Below are 23,666 nucleotides of genomic sequence, written 5' to 3'. Positions count from 1 at the left end.
ACACACGCGCGCGCGCACACACACACACACACACACGGAGTCCCTGCGGAGGCTGAGCGTCGGTCTGCACGGCGCTGCGTCTGGATTGGCGAGCGCGTTTGTTATTACTGGTGACGTGTTTCTCCACTGCTCTCGCCCCTCCTCCTCCTCTTCCTCCTCCTCCTCCAGCACCCCCCCCCACCTTCCCCGGGTCCGTTCCCGAGCCACGCTCTCGTCTTCTTCGAAGTCGCAGTGTTTCAGTCGGTTGTCATGGCGGAGGGACGTGGCGATCTACCGCCGCTTCAGCCGCCGCTTCAGCTCGCTTCGCCGCCGGCCAGCAAGCGGCCGTGTCTGCGTCCCGCTCCGCGAGGTCCAGGTCCAGGGCCCGGGACAGGACTTTCTAGCGGGCGTCCTCGCTGCCCGGAATCGTTGCTGGACTGCGCCGCCAAGGCCGTAGCGGAGAAGTGGGCCTTCGAGCGGGTGGAGGAGCGTTTCGAGAGGATCCCCGAACCCGTTCAGCGCCGCATCGTCTTCTGGTCCTTCCCGAGGAACGAGCGGGAGATATGCATGTACTCGTCGTTTCAGTGCCGCGCCGCGGCCGAGGAGTCTCCGTCTGCTGCGGGGAGCTCCGCCGCGTCCGCCGGATCCGCTGGAGGTCCTGGAGCAGCGTCCACCCCGGCGGGCAGCTCGAGCTCCGCGGGCGCTGGCGCGAGCGCAGGCGCTGACGGACTCCCTTTCCGGCGCGGGATCCGCCTTTTGGAAATGGGCTGTGTGGAAAACGTCCTGCAAGTCGGTAAGTGCGCGTAGGCTGCCTTTCCACGGGCCCCTTTTGTTTACCGAATTCTCGGAAATGGGTCAAAAAAAAGAGAGCGCTCCTGTTTCCGAAGTTTCTGGAGACCATACAATCCAAACGGAGCCAGTTTTTTTATTCTCAGTATTTTGAAACACAAGAGAGAAGAGAAACGCTCTCACACAGAGAAATTCAAAGCTATTAGAAGGGTTTTTTATTATATATCTGAATCTGAAAAGAAAAGTCGGATTTGCGGGCTTATGGGTCGAGTTTCATTAGCTGATGATGAAAGACAGGCTTTTAAAGATTAAAGGGCCGCTCGTCCCGGTCCCGGTGTGTCCCATCGGACTTTTAAACTCATCTATTTTCATGCATAAACATTCTGTACGATCCAAAAAAACAGTACGATGTGCAATTCGTAAAGCTTGTAAACCCGACATTTGAGCTCTCACAATGGGCACTCCATTCTCTCCCTTCTCTAAAGAAAGGAGAAAAAAAACAACAAACCCCTATTGTATAATCTGCCCTAGTGCTCCGAGGCTTACACAGCCCGAGTTGGAGGTTTTTCCACAGTTTTCACTTACTCTTCGATAAAAACGCGTTTTTATTATTGTTATCTGTGTTTTACTTCTGCATCAGGTTATTTCAGATCTCTTGACTGTAATAAAGTCTGCTTGATCCGCTTCAAATCTGAATCTCATGGCTTTTGTTTATTTGCTGCTTGATCAGGACAAAAGAGCAGGATCGGTCTCAATACCATCACTAAAATAGCACTCTTATTCTGCTTTTCTGTTGGTTTCTATCAAGAAATGTCAGCGTTTGGAAGGAATAAAGGGTTTGTTTTTAGTAAAATTAGGCTTGGAATAGCGTACACAATGAGCTCTCCTCCCCCCATGATAGGACCCAGAGCTCTCTCCCATCAATCAGCGCAGGAAGAAAGCCTCTCCTATAATGTGCTTTATATCAGACAAAGAAAAAACCACAACAGATCCATTCCTCTCGGATGTATATGTACTATAGAAAGCATTGATGCTTGTGCTTTTGTTGTCTGTTTATGCATCCGTTTTGTCCTTTCTCGCTCACGTAGGCGAGCCGTCAGGATAGCCGAGACACGGGCTTAGTCATGCACATTTCAGTAAATAGATTGGTTGGCTGAGAAGAAACCCAGATCAAGCAGGATTTTAAACTATGTAGAATACGTGGCGTGATGCATGCATCGGTAGAAGTCATGTGTGTCTAGTGCATGACTGTGTAAAGATATGTCCAGGGTTTGCTGTAACACACCTTGTTAGTTCATGGTCAGGATCGTGTCTGAGAAGAGTGATCATCCGGCTAAGCTTTAATTGTGTGGCTACTGATACTGAAATGGGAATAATTCCTTTTTTCTACTATTCTCTAGTCTTGTGAGCATTCCTAGTACTTTTGTACCCCTGAGAAGATGCATTGTTTCTTAACAGGTTCTGAGTATCATGTATCGTGATGGGAATGTTTTTTTTCTCTTTCTACAGTACCTCCCAGTTCTTAAACATTACCCCAAACCTCTCAGCCCACACTGGGTGGCGTTTGAGTGGTTTACCCCCAGCGTGCGGCTCAGAGGCAGGGTTATTCGCAGGCCGCGTCGTCCGGCGAAACACAGCCCACCTTTGTGAGTCGTCCGTCTTTAGTGTGTGTTTTCGTTTCTTGAAATAGCAGTTATAGGATTCCCCAAATCCCCATTACACTTAGGTGTTGGGAGGCCCATGAAAGCATACATATAGCTGATTGAATAAAGAAAGCCGTGACGGGTTTATTCTTACAAAGCTCTACTGTGTTCCTGCGTATGTGGAAATGCGATAACTTGGCCGTAATGCAATAACACGGCCGCTTATTTAGCCACCTCGAAAAGCCTCGTTCGTGTCTAGCTCCACGCCTTGCAGAAAAGGTACAAGTCCGCTTTCTCAGGAGGAAAACTTGACACGTTTTAGGGTTAGGGTTCTTTACCACAGCATGTTTGACATGTACGCAGAATTCTGTTTGTTTTGTAACGAAGTGAAAGACGTTCAGCTTCCTGCAAAGACAATTTAATGCTTTGAAAGAGGAAGTCCTTTAAATCTATTTATTTACTTTGTGATTTGCATCAACTAATGTTAACAGCCATCATGCCAAACCTAATCCTGCATGGAATTTGAACCTGCAACCTTTCCAATTACAAGCTCTCTTTATTACACTGTTATTAACCATGGTATATTTTCAGAGAGGGTCCTAAACGTCCTCAGGTATTATTCTGCACATCAACAGCTGCTTTTAGAGTCAGAATTCTGGTCAGATTTCCAGAAACTCAAACTGATTCGATGTGGAAAAACTGTTTATGGGCAAAAAAGAAAACTACAGTATTAAACTAGCGTGGCGTTTTTTTAGCATGCGGACAGAAATAAAGGACCATCACGATCACGACAACAGTGAGGCATTTAAGTAAACAGGTTTTCGTAATAAGAGTCACAATAGTGTATAATGTTGCTATGGCTAATTATCGTGAACAAAACTTGTTCTGTCCAAACGTATGTCAGGTACAGCCATGTTTACGTTTAGCCAGATCTCTAACACGTGACTCATTTGGAGGAAAAGAAGTTGGAAACTGTCCTTTTTCTTGCAGGATTTTCCATTTTTGGATTTGTTTATTCACCTTCTTAACATAAACCTTTAATTATTTGCAGTAGCACGGAGCTAATCGGACACTTTCACCTTTCCTGCACTTAGCCGTCCTGCAGTTTGCGTCATCCAGTTTAGTCTGAATAACGGCAGTACGGCGATATGATTTATTAACATAACGATTGATTTTGTCGTCTTCCTTTTAATAATCCTGACTCGTCTCTAATTAGATGTAAAATCTATTTTCTCATTAACCGGCTCGAATTCTTTCCCAGGCATTAAGTAAAAGCGTTTTTAAGCCCTCTGGGTTTCATTGGCTTATTAAAAGCTGCTTTTACGTTCGCTTTGCGCCACTAAATTTAAATATCACACACATCATAAAAATATCCACACATATCAAAATGAGACATTTTCCTCATCTCGCGTGTCGTCGCTCAGCAAAAGTTGTGTGAAGGCGTGTGCTCGTGTGAAATCCACCCTCCCCCTACCCTACCCTAACCCACCCCACCCTGACCCGCCCCTCCCTTATTTTCTGTCAGCAGTAGACGAGACACACTTAAGTGCCAGAAGACTTAATGCTTGTTTTGTGTTGTTTTTCTCCGGCCTGGTTTTTCGGTCCTCCCCTCTTTGAACCTGACAGTCACAAAAGAACCACAAATGAGGTGCAGAAAGTTGCTCTGATGTTTTAACGCCTACGCAGGGTCTGGGGTTTCACACTACAGCTCGTGCAAGGAAGCCAGTTTCTCTAACAAATGCGCTTCTCCCATGTTCAGTAGTGCTTGGCCCCCTAACAAGTGTGCTAGGCAACTCACCACTGGTCTAGTGCACTAATAAAGCCTCCCGTGTGTCTGAAGCTGATGCAAGGAGCCTTACAACATCTCCTAGGTGTCTCACGAGCTCAGCATGAGACTCATCAGAGCCTACAGGTGCGCTAGGTGGCTCAGGAGTGTACTAGGGCACTCAAAAGTGCGCAAGGCGACCTTCAGCGAGTTCCCAGATCTGAGAGAGAGAGCGTTTGACGGCTTTTCAGGTTTCCATAGCTAAAGCGAGGACCCTCAACGCACCGTTGTGTCGGTGTGTTAATCAGAATAATTAATTCCAGAGTGTGTTTGTGTAATTACCCTCCCCCACTCTGCTAGAAGAGCTTCCAGCTTTGAGTCAGGCCTGAGGATTATTATGGGTCATGCTTTGTTACCCAGCTGTAGAAACTCTTCTTGTTTTCAAATAGGGGAGGAGGTCTGTATGTGTGTGTGTGTGTGTGTGTGTGTGGGACAAGGGGTTGTTAAATGCACAAAGCTGTGATGGGGCGTTTTTATGGAGCCTCCTACAGAGGCAAAAGTTACACCAGGATCCCAGAGGGACGAATCCTCATTTACTTCCCCCGGAGTTTTGTCTTTTTTAGCATCCCAGTGCTTCGGAGCTATCCCGCCCTCCAGCTTTTCGCTCTCCTGCTCGCTCCTCGGATTTTCACGGGCCTTTTCACCGTTAGCGGTTCCTTCAGGAATGCGCAAAGCCGCAGCGGTTTGGGTGTGTGTATGAGTGTGTGTGTGTGTGTGTGAATGTGTGTTTGCTAATTCAGCTAGTCCTCCTTCACTTTTTCTTGGTTTATTATTTTTCATTTAAAAACACAAAAGCCTGGTTTCTTTCGAAGATGCCGGAGACCGCAACCGATTCAGAACACAACTTGGTTTTAATTGACAGCTTGATTTCAAGTTCAGGTTTTTTTCTTCAGTTTTCTCCTCCGGACGAACCGCAGCTATTTTGTGCTTTTTTCGGGGCAGTTATGAAAGAAAACATTTCCATATGAGTGAAAGGCGGTGGCAGCAGCAGCTACCAGGCGACTGCATCGTGACGACGCAGTGACGTCTCCTGCCCTCCGTCTCCTTCCAGCCCGGGCGTCATTTGGGTCTTTGTAATCGGGACGTGTCTCATTTAGGCCCGCACGAGTTCAACAAGGGAGTGCTAATTCCGCTCCGTCTTTCAGCACCCGCTCGTGACAATGTTTAATCAAGGTAATTAATTCCATGCCTGCAAGTCTCAAAGAAAATCAGTTAAACAAATCGTCTTTTTTGCACTTATTAAGAGTCGGCGTTGAAGGACACGGTCATTAAGCACCTTTTTCTTCCTCCAAGTCTTTATCAAAGGAGGGAAATTAATTTGAAAGTAGCGAGCGACGCAGGTACCTCATCAGCACAATGTCACAGAGACTCGGTGAGTGAAAGAGCGAAGACTTCAGAGAAATTGACTTGAAGTGAAAGAGTGAGTTGGAGAGGGACAGAGATGGTAATCAAGTCTAACGTATTTTGCAACACTGGTATTGTTATGGTGGAGACCATCCGAGAAAATAAAAATCTAGCTCTGACTACAACTGGTTCGATCCAGCTTTTAACCAATCAGAATCGAGAATTCGACAGCTCAGAGTGTATTGTGGTGTCTTCGTTGGGACTCCTGTTACCATGAAGCTGGCTTTATCTCCGCCACTCCGTAGCGGAGGAGTCTCTCTGAACTTTCTAGACTCTTTTCCTCCCCTCGCTGATTAGATAGAGCGGTAACTCCTTACCGGAGGCCAAAGTTCTCACCCCTGTCCTTTGTCTTCTAGGTGCCCCTTTCTTTTCTGTCCATTCTGAGGACCTGTTCATCTTCATCCTCAACACGTTTCCTAGATGCTGTTTATTTTTCTTCAGGTTAGATTTTTTAAGAGCGTGATCATTAACCAGTTCATCTGCATAGCTTGAATCCGTCCAACACCAGGACATCCTCGCTCCAGTTTCCAAACGTTTATCTACCGCTTCATATCGCAGTGTTTTCCTGAATAAACAGCACTGGAAGTGTAGTATGGACTGAACACTGTGAGACAGATGTAGGAGAATCCATCATGACAAACAAGTATCTCTGAAACTCTGATTTTATTATTATTTGCTTTCGGGATGTCGTCAGGTCTCCCCTCAGCTTTCAGGCAGTGATTCTTCTTGCTTTACGCTTATAACAGAAGCACGTTTTGCTCCATAACAAATGAGTTTCCAGTTTGTTGTTTTTTTCTTCGACCTAACCTGCGACTTCAAACCTGCGGCAGTTTTTGGTCACGTCCATGTTTGTGTATGTTTCGGGAATTTAATGATTGGTTTGTGTTCTTTGTAAGCGTTATATACATAAATAAAATGTATTTATTTACACATTATTGTGTGTGTGTGTGTGAGGTTGTTGGTTCAAATCCTAGAACTGGTAGAGGATTACAGTTGGGCCCTCGAGCAAGACCCAGAACCTGATACTTCTCTTTTTTTTTTGCTTGTATAAATACCAAATGAAAATGATCACTAAAGCAATTCATCTAAAGTAGAATGGGAACCAACTGGGGGTTGCGGCTGGAGTTGGTGTTGGTGGTGAGGGGGATGGGGGTTAGTATGAGCACGGATAATACGCAAGGCGCATTCAAGCAGGTCGAGAACAGAGACCGGAGCTGCACTTTGGCTGGAGAGGAAAAAGAGGAGAAAAGGCCCTCCATCTGGGGCTGTAAGACTAAACTGGGGAGTGCAGGAAACTCACGCCGCCCTCCCCCACGGCAGCCCCTTTCATCCAGCTGAGATTTGCGGCGAGGTTTTTTTTCCATCTCTTTTCTTCCTTCTGTGGCCAGTTCACATGGAAACTTAATTTTCTCAGTCTGGACGAGGGAGGAAGGATAATGCGCGCTGGAGATGGGGTCAAATATCCTGCCAGAAGGCAAAAGAAGGGGAAGAAGGGGAAAAAAAGGGCCTCAGTCAATGGCAGTTAGCGCCGTGCAAACCTCTATGCAAATGCCGCACGGCTGCTTTAGACATGCATTTAACGTAGGCTGCGTTTAACGTGTGCTCAGGAGAGCCATGCAAAGCACCTGAGCTCGCTGGATCGGGTTCGAATTGACATGCATGTCTATTGTTATTGTGTGCCAGACAATCGCAGCTTGTTTGCAGGACGACAAATGCGCCCGTTGTTAGTATAATAATCTTTTTTTTTGTGTGTGTCTTTGTCACATTCTATAGGTTCTGTAGCTAAACACAGATGGCGAAGGGCTTCCCTTTCATGAATATTTAAAAAGCCAACACCAGGTCCAAGTGGCTTGCTAACTGACATGTAAAGGCGACTAGTTAAGTGTTAAGGGGATGAGGCGTTTTAATTAATCCTCCATTAATTAAGATTCAACGCTGCACTTTAGATGATGAATGCAGACACGGTCTCTAAAGCTTTCGCACAAAGTTTTGTCGCGATTATTTAAAATCATCCGTGATTTATTTTAACATCCGGATTCTTCACGCTCGTTGCTTTGAGTGAGAGAGCTCAAAATGGAGGTGTCTTTTGTTCAGGATGGGGCCCTGTGCTTTAAAAAAATAAATAAATAAAAAGACAGAGAATGAGGCCAAACCAGTCTCTCATCATGTCTCTGTGAAGCTACCTGCTGACGTTGACATGTGACAACCAGTATGGTCTTTAAAACCTAAACACACACCTCCACCCTGAGGTAAACGCACATTAGCGGCTTCGCCTCGGAGGCACCTCGGGGCCCCTTTTTCTTCCAGGAGGTTGTTGTGGCCACGCTGGCAATGACGACACGCTCACTTTCTACTGAAATCACATGTATGCTAATATCAGGATAGGTCTAAAACGTGTGAAGGGATGAAATCTCGATAATTGAGTGTTAATGTGAAGGATGTAGAGCTGTACAACTCCAGAGTGTCTGTTTTTGGCACCGAGGGAACAGCTGAGCTGAGAGGAGGAAGAAGTGTGCACAAAAACGAAACCTATAAATGTCTGTGCAAATAAATAAGTTCTAGCGAGTAGAGGCCTTTTGTTATACTAGACAAAAGACAGAATGATGAAGATGATACATTCTTTAATATTATACGTGTTGGAAGTCCATCATGTGTACAGGATGAATTGTGTTGATGTTCGGTAAACATACTTCGCTTATTCACTTATTCACCAGCAGTGTTATGATGATTGATTTCAGATCTCTCGGTGAGTCACGGTCTTTTGCGAGACGCTTGGTGCTTGACTAAGAACTACAAACTCTGTGTGTCTGTGTGTGTGTGTGTGTGTGTGTGTGTGAGATATATGTGGAAGGTTTCACTCTTTCTTTGTAACCACACAAACAGCAGTTTTCCTGCTTCATCACCTCTGCACAAGCTCAGACTCAAACTGCACGTTCGACTTACCGCTCTGTCAAATGAGATTTTTCAACAGGAAAAAACACGGTCTCGATTGCAGAAAACGAGCCAAAGCAAGAAAACCTGAGATCAGCGACAGCACGTAGCATCAGAAATGAGTAGCACTAATATTTCGATGCTTTGACTGAAGGTGAAACTAATATCTTTAAGTGTGTGTGTGTGTTGTTGCAGATGGCACGGTCCTCCATTATATCAGATTAGATTTAAAGTTTAAGTCTTTTCATCGTGGCCTTGGTGTCTGTCAGCACCAGCATATGAGAGGAGTAAAAAAACGGACGGCGTGAGTCCTAAATAATGAAAAGGCTATTCATGAAGCGTTCGCGCTCCATACCCCATGTTACTCGGTGAGGACGGACGTCACCCCGCCTTCCTCTGTATTGTATGAAATATTGATAAAACTAAGGATGGTGTGAGTCTGGCTAGCTGTATGGCTAGTACAATATAAATATCAATAGCCCTTTCTCTCTGTCCTGGCTCTCTTTGTGCCCTTTCAATTTCAGCCCTATCTGCCAGCAGTGCTCACACTGATATGGCCCATTACACACTCGCTTTTTCTTTTTCTGCAGGACTGCGGGAAAACGGGTGGAGAGAAAAAGAAAGACAGACAGAGGGAGGGAGGGAGGGAGGGAGGGAGGGAGAAAACAATCAGACTGACACATGAAAGGTGGAGTAAATAACTAGCAAGTGGAGAGGGCGAGAGTGGATGTAGGGAAAGACAGAAAGAGACACCTCATTAGTCTTAGAGGCCTCCTTGACTTCGAGGCTGGGGGGCTGACAGTCAACACGTCAGGGTGAGCAGGCATGCAGAGAGGGGGCTCCCCCTGTTCTCTCATCTGTCCTCCACCCTAACCCACCCACCCTGCATCACACATATTCACACCTCCCTCTGGCTTTCCAGCTTGACTAATATAAGCAGTAGCCATGGGGCTATACGTACACACACACACACACACAAACTCTAAGCATTCCCACTCCTCTTGCAACTTCCCTACAATTCCACCAAACCCATCCCTTTTCAAATCCAGTGGCATCACATCATCACTGAAAGCCAGCAGTCCCCCAGAATCGGTCTCCGGCTCTCTTCCGAAAACTGGTAGAGCTAATAGGTTTAGCTGGCTGGTTGCACGGAATCCGCAATAATCGATTGCCTCGCTCCGTGCTTGGTGTCTTCATCCATATTGAAGCAATGTGGCGTCCGTTCCCATACTTTACGCCTGGTATGGACGTGTTGAAGCAGTCATCTTCCTTCACCTGTCCTGACCGGCAACCGGAGTCATGTGTAAAGGAGAAAACAATGCTCCAAATGCACCATGCAGTTGTATAAGCCAGGGGTGGGGTCAGGGTGCTCTCAAACGGGATTGTGTTCCTGGTCATGGTGTAACAGGATCAGAGCGTAGGGGGCAGCCATTGTGCGACTGTAGGAAAGAAAGCTGAGGACAGAGTCCCTTTCGTACTTTCCCAGCGTGTGTGCTGCTTAGAAATAAAAAAGGGTTCCTCAAGAGTTCTTTGGATCGATAGGGTTCTTTCTAACTAATGGTGTGCTGCAGGATGTGGAAATTGTGCTGTCGGTGGGTTTTATACGAGGGTCAAGCACAAAGAGTTGTTTAGGACGCTATTTGTGATCATTAAGAATGAGAACCACGTGAGTCAAGAGGAAGAGAGAGTCTTGCTTTTTTCCCCCTTTATGATCTCGTCTGATCCAAAGGCAGTGATTCAAGGCCATGTTATCAATAAGGTCTCTAGTCTGACTTTGATGTAAGGTTTTCCACAGGATTATTCATTTAGCTGATAAAAAGTTTGCCTCCAAATAATAATAAAACAACCAAGTTTGCATTGAGTTTTCTATTTTGTCTGCTACGTTTTAAATTCCAATCATCGTCTAATTTCTCTTCAGAAACTCGGGAGCAATAAGCATTTTTTTTAATGCTGCGGTAGCACAAAAAGAAACGGCGCACAGCGTCAAAGCGTTGAAAGTGCGCCGGCTTATCTCAAAGATAAAAACAAACCGGCTACAGTGGCGTTAAGGCACAGCCCATGAAAGCCGCAATTAAACATTATCTGATCAGATTCCTTCAGAAAGTCTCATCAGCCTTAGAGGATTTTTATTTCTTCTATATGTAACAAAGGTCTTTCAGTTAAAGTTTTGAAAGACAAGATATATCCTGAGGCAAAAAATAAAAAGTTTGCAGCAAGGCAAGTAACACAGAGAGGCTTGATACAAATGCGTATCACGCCGTTAATGCCTTCTCGTAAAGCTTAAGCTCTCGTCTTTCCCTGGCATTTACACGAGCACACACCCGGACGCTGGACTGCGCAGGTTGTCACGCGGTTTAACGTTTGCTTCTTCTCAAAGCTTATTACTATTCTAAAGATATTACGCAGTAATGGATGCGTTCGGAGCCGACTGACCTGCGCCTGCTGCACAATTTGTTTTCATCAGCCTGTAAATGGTGGATCATTGTGGCTGTGACGGGAAAGCACAAAGGCTTCCTAATGAAAGCCAGCATCTCTGGCCATGTCTCATCACAGTGCGTGCTTTCTGCAGTCTGGAAACAGGTGTGCTCCTGCTTCCAAGGTTTCATTTAGAGAGTGATTTAAAGGAATATTCATGACCACTATCTTTCATCGTAGGCTTTTTCTTATGCGAAGGGAGGGAGGGAGCAAGGGGGAAAAAAACAGAACAGGAGGTGGGGAGAGGGCAAATCAGCGGGTGATTGAAGAGGCCTTTCTGGGATAATTCAGTTTGATTGGAACCTCGCTCTCTCATTACTATTCTAGGTCCAACATGGAGAAGGGTCTTAACAGTGTGAGCCTTGGCCATTAAAAGTTGTCTAGCCTTTTTTGAACTGAACTCTTTCGCACCTCGGATGAATCGTAACCAATTCGAAACATCGCAGTGTATGTGCTTCCTGACAGATTCATCATGTTTGTTTGGGGCCATCAAGAAGTCATCGGCAGCTACGAGTCATAGTTTCAGGAGTCCCTCAGCGCTGTTACAAATAGAACTGCGTCAACCATCGTGTTGAATCATATTTTTACCCAGTGGGTGTTTGCTGCATGTGGTTTCCATGAAAAGCGGCGCCTGCACAGGAAGTCAGCCTCATAATTCTTTTACTTACAGCAACAAGCACTTCCTCTGTGGTCTTCTTTCGGGCGCTTCACCTGTGTCATACTATATTTCAGATGATTCAGTTGCTTTTATTGTGATCAGTCACTCTTATAAGATAAAAGGTTTGAAAAATATTATGAAGTCGTACCGACGGTGAACGAGAGCCAATGACGACGAATGGTAAAGCCCTAGAGATGATCTATAAGGTGAATGTGGTTAGCAGCTCATGGTTTAGCTATTCATTCAGCACTGGGGATGACTAACCTGTCATGAACACTAGGCTCCATTGTGTGAGCCGAGCAGGTTCCAGGATGGCATGTAAATTGAGGAGGTTGGAGCTTAACTGTTTATTACAAAAGTGCTGCACTGGGAACTTCCCAAATACCCCGTGTCAATACCCCCTTCAATTGTCACCTCCAGGCCTCAGACCCCAACTTTCCTTACCAGGTCTCTCGGCAACTCGGGAGCTCTCGAACAATCCTTAGGGAAGGCGCTAAACGAGTGGATCACTTTTGCTCATGTTGTAAGAGAATCGCAAACTACAGCTAGAAGATGAAAAGGTTGGAAGATGAAATCAAAACAAAAAAAAGGAAAAAGAATGATGCCAGATGAAGATCTTATTACAGTTTTTCCTGTCTGGAGCATAAGCTTCTTTTCATAGTAATATTGTGTGTGTGTGTGTGTAAGTGTGTTTGTTGCTGGGGTTTTCCCCCTCCTTTCCCTCGGGTGCTCCTGTCTCAGAGTTCAGCCCAATTCAAACATGGTGCATGTGTCATAAACACACACCCGGGCTTTGAAGCCAGAAGAACAGCACAATAGACAACTGGCCCTCCATTCGCCTCCGCTGACAACCTAGAAGCCCCTTTGTGTTCTGCGAGCTTTATGCTCATGTTCAAAGCTTGCTCTTCACTCCACTTAGGAAGGATTGTGTTCCAGTGTATTGGCTGAATGCAGGCCTGGTTCAGAGATAATTATCTTTGGTATTCCTTTGCAAGATGTCATACTTGACAGTATTGTTTTGCCAATTATTGTTTTTGACAAGAATTTTTTTTCTGGAAACTTGCGAATTGTTACTAGCTAGACTAGCTCACTGATGAGCACCTGCAGGCACCCCAAGAAAAATGTCATTTCTATTTAGCTCCCTCTGTGATGGGACTGAAAAGTCCCCCTCTCCCCATGCCTCTATTAACACCTCTTCCCCAAACCCTCTGCATTATTAACGAGGTTTCTCCCAATTAAGATGGATGAGCCTGCTCTTTAGGGTATTTGTTCAGGTAAGATCTCTGAGTAGCATATCTGATAGATCTGCCTTCTCATGCTGATTAAACCCTTTCCTCGTCCTGAGGCAACTTAAAAAGATAGAGTCTTGTAAATGAGGAACATCTCCCCCACCCGTGCACACAGACGCATGCAAACGCGTAGCATACAAACCGCAGAATATTGAAAATCTCATTTTCGCTTATCCCTTTGAGATAATCGGGTTAAGGATCCCAGGTTGTGCTCAGGATTCCTGAGGTCAAATTATGGAAAAACCCTTGGTAGGAACCTGACTGAAATCCTCAACACAAACCAAACTGCTGCCTCGAGCGGGCATTCAAGGACACGCAAACAGAGCCCAAACCAAGATTGATGCCCACGTCCCGCAGGAACAGAGCTCAATGCTGCGCCTATAACTCAAACTCTGTCCACATAATCAGAGACCAGATCGAGACTAATGGTCCGTGCGGTCCAACTGAGCCTTGCTACTGATGGATGTACTTTACTGCACTTAGCACAGTAGAGACTAACGGTTAAAGAAAATAAACTTTGGATGCATATGGATTGCAGGTTCGGGTTCTCCGGCTGAAGTTAATCCCTGGCATAGACTCAAGACAACAGAAATTTGTCATTGCCACGAATGATCGTTACAGGATGGTAAAGAGGGCCGATGCATATATAGCCATGTTGACGATGCCTGCTTTGGAGATTTCAGCTCTTTACCTAGTTGCAAAAAAAGCTCACCTTTTTGTCAGATCATCTATTCAAGGCAAGGCAGCTCATGATAGTTCTAACAAGCCTGTGTTCAGCCAGTCATAGGATGCCGAGAGCTAGACAACAGAATCGTCCTGTACAAGCTTCGCAGGTCCAGATTAAAGATCAGCTTTGATCTCATTCAACAGGAAGCTCTGCCTCTTTTGTCTTGACCAACTTGTAAAGGAAAAAGGCAACTTTTTCATTTAGGGATCTTGTGTTTTCCCCCGCAACTTGTTTTGTCCGGACACCCTGGGTGTGCTTGGTGTTTGACTGACAACTCTGATGTCGGAGGAAAAATAGCTCAGTGTGTGTTAGGATGCAACAATGTCATCCAGCTAGGATTCATCCGAGGGGATTATATTAGGCAGAGGTTCGTTTCTTTCTTCCTTTCTCTGGAAATGCTCTCTCGCTCTTCTCTTTCCTTCCGTCTTATCTGCTGCTTTCGTTTTCTGTCCCGTCTTTCTATGCAACACGCTGCGTCCGCTTCCTGTGTAGATATTATTTGATGTCCGTGCTCACCCCGTCCCCTGGAGAGACGAGAGACTCGCTCACACCTCCGACTCCTCTTGTAATTGAATTGCCCTCACCTTCAGCGAGACTCGTATTCTCTCTCTCTCTCTCTCTCTCTCTCTCTCTCTCTCTCTTTGTCTCTCTCGCTCTCTCTCTCTCCTACTATAGTAAGTCCTGGAGTTTGGCTTGGTTCCCAGTTTTCCCATTGATGTCGTTCTCCCTCCTCCTTCCCCTCACTTGCACACACCCACACACACACTCACACACACACACTCACACACACACACACACTCCAACTCAAAGTCCAAACACTCCTCTTTTTGTTGCCTTGGTGAGGGAGGCGGCGAGCCCATGGAATTTGAGTAATGCATTCCACTGGACCGCCTTACGCACAGTTACATACACAGGCTTCCTGCTGTCTCCACAGTGCCATGGCAGTGGCAAGAGGGCCATTATGTTTGGCACGTGGCCCTTTGTAGGGGGCACCCCGGGACCCTGTCTCGACACGCATTTCCACGGATAGCAATCATTTCTCAGTTGCCAAACCATGACTTCTTAAGACTTGTGAAATATCGGCATCACAAATAGACTCATCTCTGCATTCCGTTCTTCTTTCACTTATTTTTTTAACCCCTGGCATCGTGAAAAAAGCTCTTCGGAGCAGGAAACGATGGCGATTGGATGCTTGAATCAGAGGCGGGCTCTGACGCAAATATGACAACAAAAGCCGCTGTGATGTTACTAAGAGGGCATCTGTTTTCCTATTGACTTCATGACTTTGAGTAAAATTCAAAGGAGCATGTTATAACAAAGTGATAACTCCTTATTTGCTCTTTAGCCAGGTAATTAACTTGGTGGAGACTCGGCATGTGGAGACTCGGCAAGTAGCGATTAGTAAGAAAAGTAGCTAGTTTAATTTTTTTTCCATTTTTGATATAAGTTGCTTGTAGTAAATGCCTGTTAGACACTTTCTGATTCATGGTTAGATTAGAAATCCGTCTGCCTTTGGTTTGCTATTGATTAGATATCTAGCTAACACTTAACTAATATCTTAACCAGTTGTATTAGGTAACATCCTTACTAGGTAATATCTTAATCATTTGTTGTTTACATGTGTGCAAAGTTAGTTTGTTAATATTGATTTAGCTTTGAATTAGCTAACGAATCTAGCAAACATTGGTTTTCAATACATTCACTTGTCTACCAGTCTACTAATTGCTAATCTTTTTATTTATAATAGATATTTCAGTTAATGTTAGCGCAGGCTAGTCTGTTAGCACAGCTCACTTTGTTTTAATTAGTTGCCTGCCTGAACCGTCACTGCCATGATTAATGGGGAAATATTTTGGTGATTAAAGCTCCCACGTAGAAAAATTCCCAAGTTTCCCCAGAGGAAGATATTTTAAGACATTTAATCTGCTCTTGTGTTGGGTATGCCCAGTGTTGTGGAGCTTCTGGAATGTTCTCCTGTCTAAGAGACTGTTTTTTGCCTCCTCCGTTTACCTCAGCAATTAAAGGTGCCTTTCACGGCTCCTGTTTTCCATTATCGCAAAAGGTTCCGGCTGTAGTCACACAGAGCAGAATTCCAAAGAGAGTATATTTTCTCATGTGTGTGTGTGTGTGTGTGTGTGTGTCCATGCACTCCTTTTCTTCACGGTAACAGGAAACCCCGTGGCCCAGCCCTTCAGAGCACTTCAGCTCGGGGTGTGTAGAATTCCATCCTCCCTCATGGCACACGAGCTAATGGGCCAGCATGGTCTGTGTGAAAGTGTGTGAGTGTGTGTTTGTTGCTGCTGGACTGCCCAATGTTTGCCTTAAGGTCTGCCAGGCCCTGCTGAGTCCTCTAATCCCAGGCAGGGAAAAGCATGCACACACACCTCACACACACAAACACACATACCACACACACTCCACTTTCCCCTGGCAGTGCAGGCCAATGAGGGGCGTCAGGCTTCTCCTTCACGACTGAATGAAAGAGCAAAGTTATTCTCTCTGTCTTTCTATATGTAAGGTACCTGGCATGTTAGCCTTTTCTGCAGTCGTCACGCCAGGGCCAGCTGGCATAGCCCAGGCTTTTGTTTTCCTGCTTTTCTCCTTCGCACCAAGTTATGGCTTTGGGATACTGACGACCTTGATGTGGAGAGTGAAATTTGTCGAGCTGACTACTTTGTCACTCTTGTGTGTAGCCATACCAGCTGTTTTGGTGCGTTCTTGCAATGTCACTATTTATATTTTCCGTCCAAACGCAGTGCCAGTTTGATACAGAGTTTAAAAAAATCTTTGTTTTTCTGAGGACGGCGCAGGATGACGTAATCAAACAGAGCCAGTCAGTCTCTGAGAACCTGGAAATCACTAGAACTATTACTTACCTGGAAACAAAATCTTTTCATCACCTTTTTTTGCTTTTACTCCTACAGGACGCCAACTATTTCCACCTCCGTCGCCAAATGGTTTCATATGTGCATAAGTTTAATTAGCATAAGAACAGATGGCTGAAAACCCCACAAGTGACTGTCCTGTATTATTCCCCGCGGAGGTAATGGGGTCGTCCTGTTCAAAGGTTCTTACAGGTTCATCAGCCACCTTCCACTCTGTCTCTTCTTTCCTCGTCCTTCACAGCTGGCTTTGAGTCGAGAGCGTGAATATTCATGCCGCCGTCCCTGCTTACTAAAAGCAGTGCTTAAATCTGCATAATTTGGCTTTAAGTGACTTTCAGATGGCCTTTTCCTTTTGACACTCGACGAAGAAGGAGCTGTACTTGGTAATCAAGCTGCCATTGTGAGGCAGGCCCTCGCCGTCCTAAAGCTCCTCGAAACGCCGAGGCCGAAGGCTGCTTTTAAACCTTGCGGATGAGTGTCCAGGCACTTAAAGCAGCTGCAGCCTCGTAAAGCTTAAACGAGGTGTAATTGTGCATTGTAGGAGCTTTGACAGGAATGCAAGGTTGTTGGACGGCATTGTGTGCTTTCACCGTTGCCACACTGTAACCTTTTGTCTGTCACTATAAACACACATCTTTGATTCTTGCACAAAGAGCTGTTCCCTGGCTTCATTGGTACGTTTGCCATTTTAGATATTTCTCAGTGTTTTTAGTTGGTTTGAACTCTGATTGGTCAGGGCCGATGAATCATCCTGTTCAAAAGAAAGCCAGCCTCCTTAAAGATGTGACCTTGTGGGTCCCTCTCGGCTTGCCGTAGAGAAGAGCTGTTATTAGCGAGCCGCTCTTTGGAGAGCTCCAGGGCCGTTTGAATGAATGGCCGCTTGGCAAAAGGCCTTTCTTTGTGCGCAGAACCCAGCGAAGGCGCATTGTGTAGCATTGTTTACAGAGCATTTCCCATTCTTCAGTATGCATGCACATGTGTGCGTGTGAATGCATGACTCTGAAAAGTCTTTGCTGCAATAAGGTGGTGTTTCTTTTGCTACAACCTTCCTGAGTGGCTTTGGTTTTTGAGAAAGGTGCCTGACCAGATTATCAGTCAGCACTTTCAGAAATTCCCTTTGGTCTCAATATTTTAGTGCGGAACATCACTATGGTTGCACACATGGCTGGCAGAAATGAAAAAGGTCAGTAAGCTGTGACAATGAAACCCCTTAATGAATAGATTTCCTTCATCAGTGCGCCGGCGCAGAGATGACATCAGCTATTATGGCTGATGCACAGCGGACCATCTGCACACATGCATTCGGGTGTTGCGGAGCAGCTTTGTCTTGCTCTGCTGACTTTATTAGATGAGAAAGGCATGCCAATTATGGGGGCTTGGGCCAAATTTAGGGTTTTATTAAAACTGTGCGAGGGTGGGGCTAGTGTGGTGGTGATGCGTTTTTGATTATGTGTCGAAAGGGGAGGGACGCTCCAAAAAGGACACATATGTTTCATAATCAGTCTGAGTCTTTGTTCTGCTTTTGCTTGCATTGGTTGGAATGTGACAAGAAATGGCCTAGGGGAGAAACCGATTACGAGAAACTGCTTTCAGAGCATGTGATGATTCCAGTTGAACAAGGACCTCTTTGTAAGCATGTAGCCAGCACGCTACTCATCTCCTTGCACCATTAACTTTGCCTATAACTCCTTTGAGGTAGAAGCGTTTGTCAACAAAATGCTACAGTCATCAAAATGGAACTCGGATCTTCCTAGATGATGGCCTTCTCACCCGCATTAAGCGTGGGACGTTATCAAATTTTCAAATCGCAATCAGTGACTCCACCAGCTAACAATTACGGGTTAGCAGAACATTAGGAATATGTGGATCCCAAAGCTAATTCAGGTGCTCCATGAGAGAATTGGTGTAACGTTTTTAAACATTCTTAACACCATAGTTTTTAACCGCAGGTTTGTTTTTCCTAATGGTTGTAGAACATACTCATAAGCTTGGCTCGACTAAAAATAGAACGTCTAGAAGATCTTATGCTGTTGTCCGAATGAGAGAGACTTGGTGAGATCTTATCAGAAATGGTGATTGCTTAGCGTCCCAATTGCCACAAGATATATTTGGATGCATTCTACAAGAAATTTTTGTCTCACTCTGTCTTCCATCAATGCCTTTGCCATCTTCTTGTCCTCTCCTCCAAGCCCCTGCTTCCAAGCTGACGCCTGCTCACTGCTGTTGGTCCTTTTGCCATCGACAATAGCAAGCCAGATCCCAGCCCGAGGCCTAGACGGCCCCGCAGAGACAAAAAATAGGAGGGTGGGAACTGGGAGAACAGCGGGACTGGGGCAAATAAAGCAGGTCAGGGACAGATTAAGGGAGCATGGAGGACAACGCAGGGGTTGGATGGCACTGTTGTAGGAGGGAGAGAGAAGAAGGGAGGGCGGGCACAGACAATAGAGAAGCTTGAGAAGTTGGAGCAGAAAGGAAGGGGGGATGAGAGTTGGTAATTAGAGATGAGGCCATCAGCTGACTGGGAAGCAGAGCACACCTTCAGGGACTCAACAGGGCTGTGCATGCTCGCTTTGTGTGTCTGCTTTCCAGACACCCCCCTTTTCCGACCAAATCTTTTTGTTGTCCTCGTCCATATGTTTAGCTTGGGTTTATGAGCATTTTATGCACAGTGGAGCTGATCAACTATGCCTTTGTCGCCGAAGCAGTTTTTGAATGCTAGCAGCTAAGACGGTCCACTTCCCTCATGCTGCTCAATGAGTTGGGTATCATGTGTATGTTCAGACAGGGGGAGGGAGAGTGGGAGACAATAGTTAACTTTCAGAAAGTCGTTAGCAAATGTTTGGACAAGCCCTGGGCACATATTGACTTTTTCTAACCTTGTAGATGTAAAGTTAAAGTACACAACGGTGTACAGGCTTCTAGGTGTTTCTGAGGCGGTGTTTATGCTCTGGTGCCTGGTTTACAGCTGCGGGGCAGAGTGAAGTCCAAAGTGCTTGCATGGAACAGTTAAAAAAGATGGAATGCAGTGGGAGTGGACCAGCTCAAAGGCGGTCATGTTAGCTAGCATAGTGAAAGAGAGAGAGAGAGAGAGAGCCTGGATTGCTAAGAAGGTGCAGACTTCTGCAAAGGTACTTGCACGCTACCGTACGAGATGGAGGCTTTATATTGTGTCGTACGGTTCTAAAAAAGGGTTTTGACTTTATAAAGGGAATATAGCTTTGAATCTTTTCTCTAGTGCCACCGGCTGTGCAGAATGAGTGAGCCTGTGAAACTCGCTCCAAAGGCCCATTGTGTCTTCCCACTGCTGCTTGTCATTTGCAGGCGAGCAGATGGTTTGTTCACGATCACATATTAATACCGGCTCTGTTTGGGGGGGAAATGAGCAGCAAAAGGCCAACATGTCATAAAGATAAGGAGGCCATGCTATACAGACACATCATCATGAACCTATGATGCACAAGCAGCCATTTATGGACCAAATGAACCAGATTAGGACACAAACACAACTAGTGACCTTTAGGGCCTGTCAGGTCCTTTTGCACAAGTGAGACACCCTGTGGCTAGAAAATCGGTGGTGGTCTCTTTCTGGAGGAAGTGCATAAGCAGATTGGATGAACAGGCCATTTCCTGGATGTGCTTGACCGTTCCAGTTGTATGCCATCAGTTGGCAAGTATAAAGTCAGGGGAGTGTTTGGAGCATCATTTAACAGTGTCCGTGTAAAAGGAAGTAGATTTTAAGGTGTCACTGAGCAGGAACTTGATTAGCCATGCTCCCTCACTGAGCATTCCACTTCCTGTTTCAAAGAGCCATGGTTAGCACACCATGCAAAAGGCCTGGATGCGTATTCAGTGTCCTTTGAGTGCAGACGCAAGAAGACCTTGGGACAGAAATACAATGAAAGGATATCCTCCCCCCTTTTTCCATGGTTTCGGTTCAAGAGCGTCCGCTTTTATCTGCAGTGGGACATCCGGTCCTTCTTACGGCCTGCGCGATTCATCTCCCCTCTACCACCCTGCCATATTCCATATTCATCCTCTCCCCCAATGTCTCCTTTCATTTCAGGACTCTTGAACCCACGGCAGGTTAATTAGCGACTAGATAATAAAAGCTCTTCAGCCAGGGCTGGTTGTGGATCCAGTGCTAGATTTATTTTGGGGTGGCATCGTTTGCTATGTAATTACATCTTTCATGTATTTCACCCTCCGTTACAGCGCATGCCTGGTGTGAGTTAGACACTGGTGGTCGAAAGAAAGTCCGCTTGAGGCCCACGGATCAGAAATCAATTGCGGCTGATCATGACAAATGAGGCGCAAGGCCTGGCGTACGGGAGCCGTCACGAACAAATCAGCCTTTTATCCAAGCGGCCGTCGGGGCCCAGCTCTGGCCTCAATGAGTGGCTTTGTGCGTATGCGCGTCTGTTATGCGGAGATAGATAGGTGGTGCGTGGGGGGGGGTGCGGTGTTAACCATATTGCTGCAGGGACAGATGGGAGGTGGAGGGTGGCAAAGGGAGGGGTCTAGTGGGTAAGAGGAGGGGCCTTGAAGTCCTTCCTGGTAAGTCTTTGTAGCCTTAAGGGGTGGGACCATGTTGCCATTGGCTGATCTGTTTCTGCGTGGGTGTCTTTGAAGGCCGGCAGATGGTGCCAAGGGAGTGTGAAGTGTCTATCTCCTTTCTTGTCCTCTCCTCCTGTTTCCCAATGAGCACCGCTGCCTGCAGTGGTATCAGCCCCCACAATCCCCCTACAAACAGATGGCCGATAGAGCGGCCTACTATAAGCGACTCTGTTAGCTCTGAGACTTAGCGTCCAGTGCCAATAGATTAATTACGATTGTTAGAATCGAACACACCAATGCTTAACGAGGATGCTGTGAGCCGTCAAGACGTTAACAATTTTGCAAAAAAAAAACAAAACATTATATGTAGTACATCTCACATCACGGTCTTAGTAATAGTTTATTGTGGTCTACAAAATTTTTCATTCATCTAAACATGTAATCAGCTGTTTAATGCAGTGAGTAGCTTGGTCTTGAATAGATTTGTTGGATAATAATTGTGGCTTGGAGAGAATTAGCTTGTGGCTGGATTACACTGTTGTAGTCTCTTAGCTTAGTGCTGCAGCGTGGCATGGAGATTAGATCCAGGCTGTGGGCGGGAAGGGGAGGGGGATTCGCCTGATGACTGTTTTGTCTTCATTCCTATAAAGATTTGTATTTTGTATGCAACAAAGTGCATCTGATTCAGTTTAGCGTCCCCTGATTGGACTGTTTACTAAGCATTGGCGTCATCTCATTTAGAATCAGCCTTGTGTATCTTAAACAAGCCAGTCAAGTAGACTGAATGCATGCCCATGAGTGTGTGTGTGTGTGTGTGTGTATGTGAGCACAATGACCCACATTAACTGGAGCAGTGTCATTATTCCTCCAGGCTGACACTGCATGGCTTATTGTGAGCGACACTGGCACTCCATCTGCTTACGACATCTTCCCTGTTCCCATCTCTCTCTGTCCGTTTCTCTTTCTTCTTTGTCTGATCCGTGCCCGAGGCCTCCTTTCAGCCAGGTACCCAATGATCAAAAAGACCTGGTAGAGGAAGCAGCCAACACACACACACACACACACACACACAGGGCCTCGGAGGTCAGCATGAAAAGAGCAGCCATGGAGATGATGGTAGTGAAGCATGTACTGCTTATCAAAGCAGAAAAGGATTGCTTTGAAAGAAAAAAGAGGACCTTAAATGTCTATTTGAATCAGGCTCCACCCCTCTCACATCATATGAGCCAATGAGAAATTAATTCAATCACATAATAAAATTGAATGATGACCTTCAAAGTATTATATATTGATAACATATATGAGTTTATTATTAGAGTGCTTTTAGGAATGTTATCTACTTAATCTTTTAGTCGCAGTGTGCTTTAGTCTCAGTTAGAGGGTGTGGTCTATGTGCTTCAGTCTCAGAGAGAGGGTGTGGCCTGTGTGCTTCAGTCATAGTGAGGAGGTGTGGCCTGTGTGCTTCAGTCTCAGTGAGAGTTTGTGGCCTGTGTGCTTCAGTCATAGTGAGGAGGTGTGGCCTGTGTGCTTCAGTCTTCATGAAGGAGGTGTGGTCTTACACAATTTATTGATTACTTTAGTGACAAGGCTTAAGTGAAGGAAGTGGAGTCTGCTTGATGGAGGATATTGAAACTTGACAGTTAGATGACTATGTGTGTGTGTGTGTGTGTTAGAGAATATTGTCCTCCATGTTAAGGAGGCTAGTAACAGACACAAGGTCTCATGCAGAGTTGCAGGTCTCCCAAGACTCCCTGTGGCTTGTTTTGCAGTGTCACAGTCTTTCTTTCTCTGACACACACACACACACAGTCTCAATTTCATTCTCCTTGCTATCCTCCTGTCTCTCTCACTCTTTCTCGCTCTGGTGTTTTTCCCTCCTGCTGGCCAGATGAGAAGTCCTGAGTCACCCTCGGCGTATCTGATAAAGAGCAATTTAGCGGAATGGAGTCAGCAAGGACAGCAGGAGGAGGAGGAGGAGGAGAAGAAGGCAGGCTGGAGAATGATTCTTCTTAGAGCACTCTCTACTCTCACAGCCTTCAGATTTACGGCATTTGACTGACCGCTAATGCGTGATGGTGGTGGTGGCGTTGTAACGGATCGTACTGTACGCTGATTGTGATGGAGCTCTGTGTTCATGAGATTGATGTGTGGGGGTTAGTCAGGAATCTCCATCAACCTCACAGCCAAATTCTTTTCAGAAATTTCAGATTGGCACTTCTTTTCGTCTCGTCTGCCGAAGATGCTGTTTGATCCGTTGTTTTGCTAGAATTTGTGCTCAGAAGATAAAATTATATGTCCACATTGTGGGTAAAATTGATACACAAAGGTGTATTTCTTAGAGGAAGTAATCCCATCAGTGACAGTATAGCGTGATAAAGTGGAGATCCAGTTATTCTGTCGAAGCCGATGATTTTCCTCAAGCAGCACATCCAAAAACATCACATCAATTTGCTGTAAAGAATCACACGTTGTACTCCCTTTATATATTTAAACATTTTGTTCAAAGC

At 45.7% G+C, this 23,666-nt stretch overlaps 1 protein-coding gene across 1 annotated transcript in view; it reads left to right on the top strand.

The window, feature by feature from the left end:
* The first annotated feature begins 165 nt into the window (after positions 1 to 165).
* The window catches only part of zswim5 (zinc finger, SWIM-type containing 5), a 38,347-nt gene continuing 14,846 nt past the window's right edge, over positions 166 to 23,666 (top strand). The window contains exon 1 of the mRNA XM_058418564.1: positions 166 to 772. Coding sequence (XP_058274547.1) covers positions 250 to 772 — 523 coding nt within the window. The 5' untranslated portion in view covers positions 166 to 249. The remainder of the gene's footprint in view (positions 773 to 23,666) is intronic.

The sequence above is a fragment of the Hemibagrus wyckioides genome, linkage group LG20, assembly GCF_019097595.1.
Source record: "Hemibagrus wyckioides isolate EC202008001 linkage group LG20, SWU_Hwy_1.0, whole genome shotgun sequence".
NCBI lineage: Eukaryota > Metazoa > Chordata > Actinopteri > Siluriformes > Bagridae > Hemibagrus > Hemibagrus wyckioides.
Note: the sequence above shows the minus strand (reverse complement) of the source record. Positions and strands in the feature narration are given on the sequence as shown.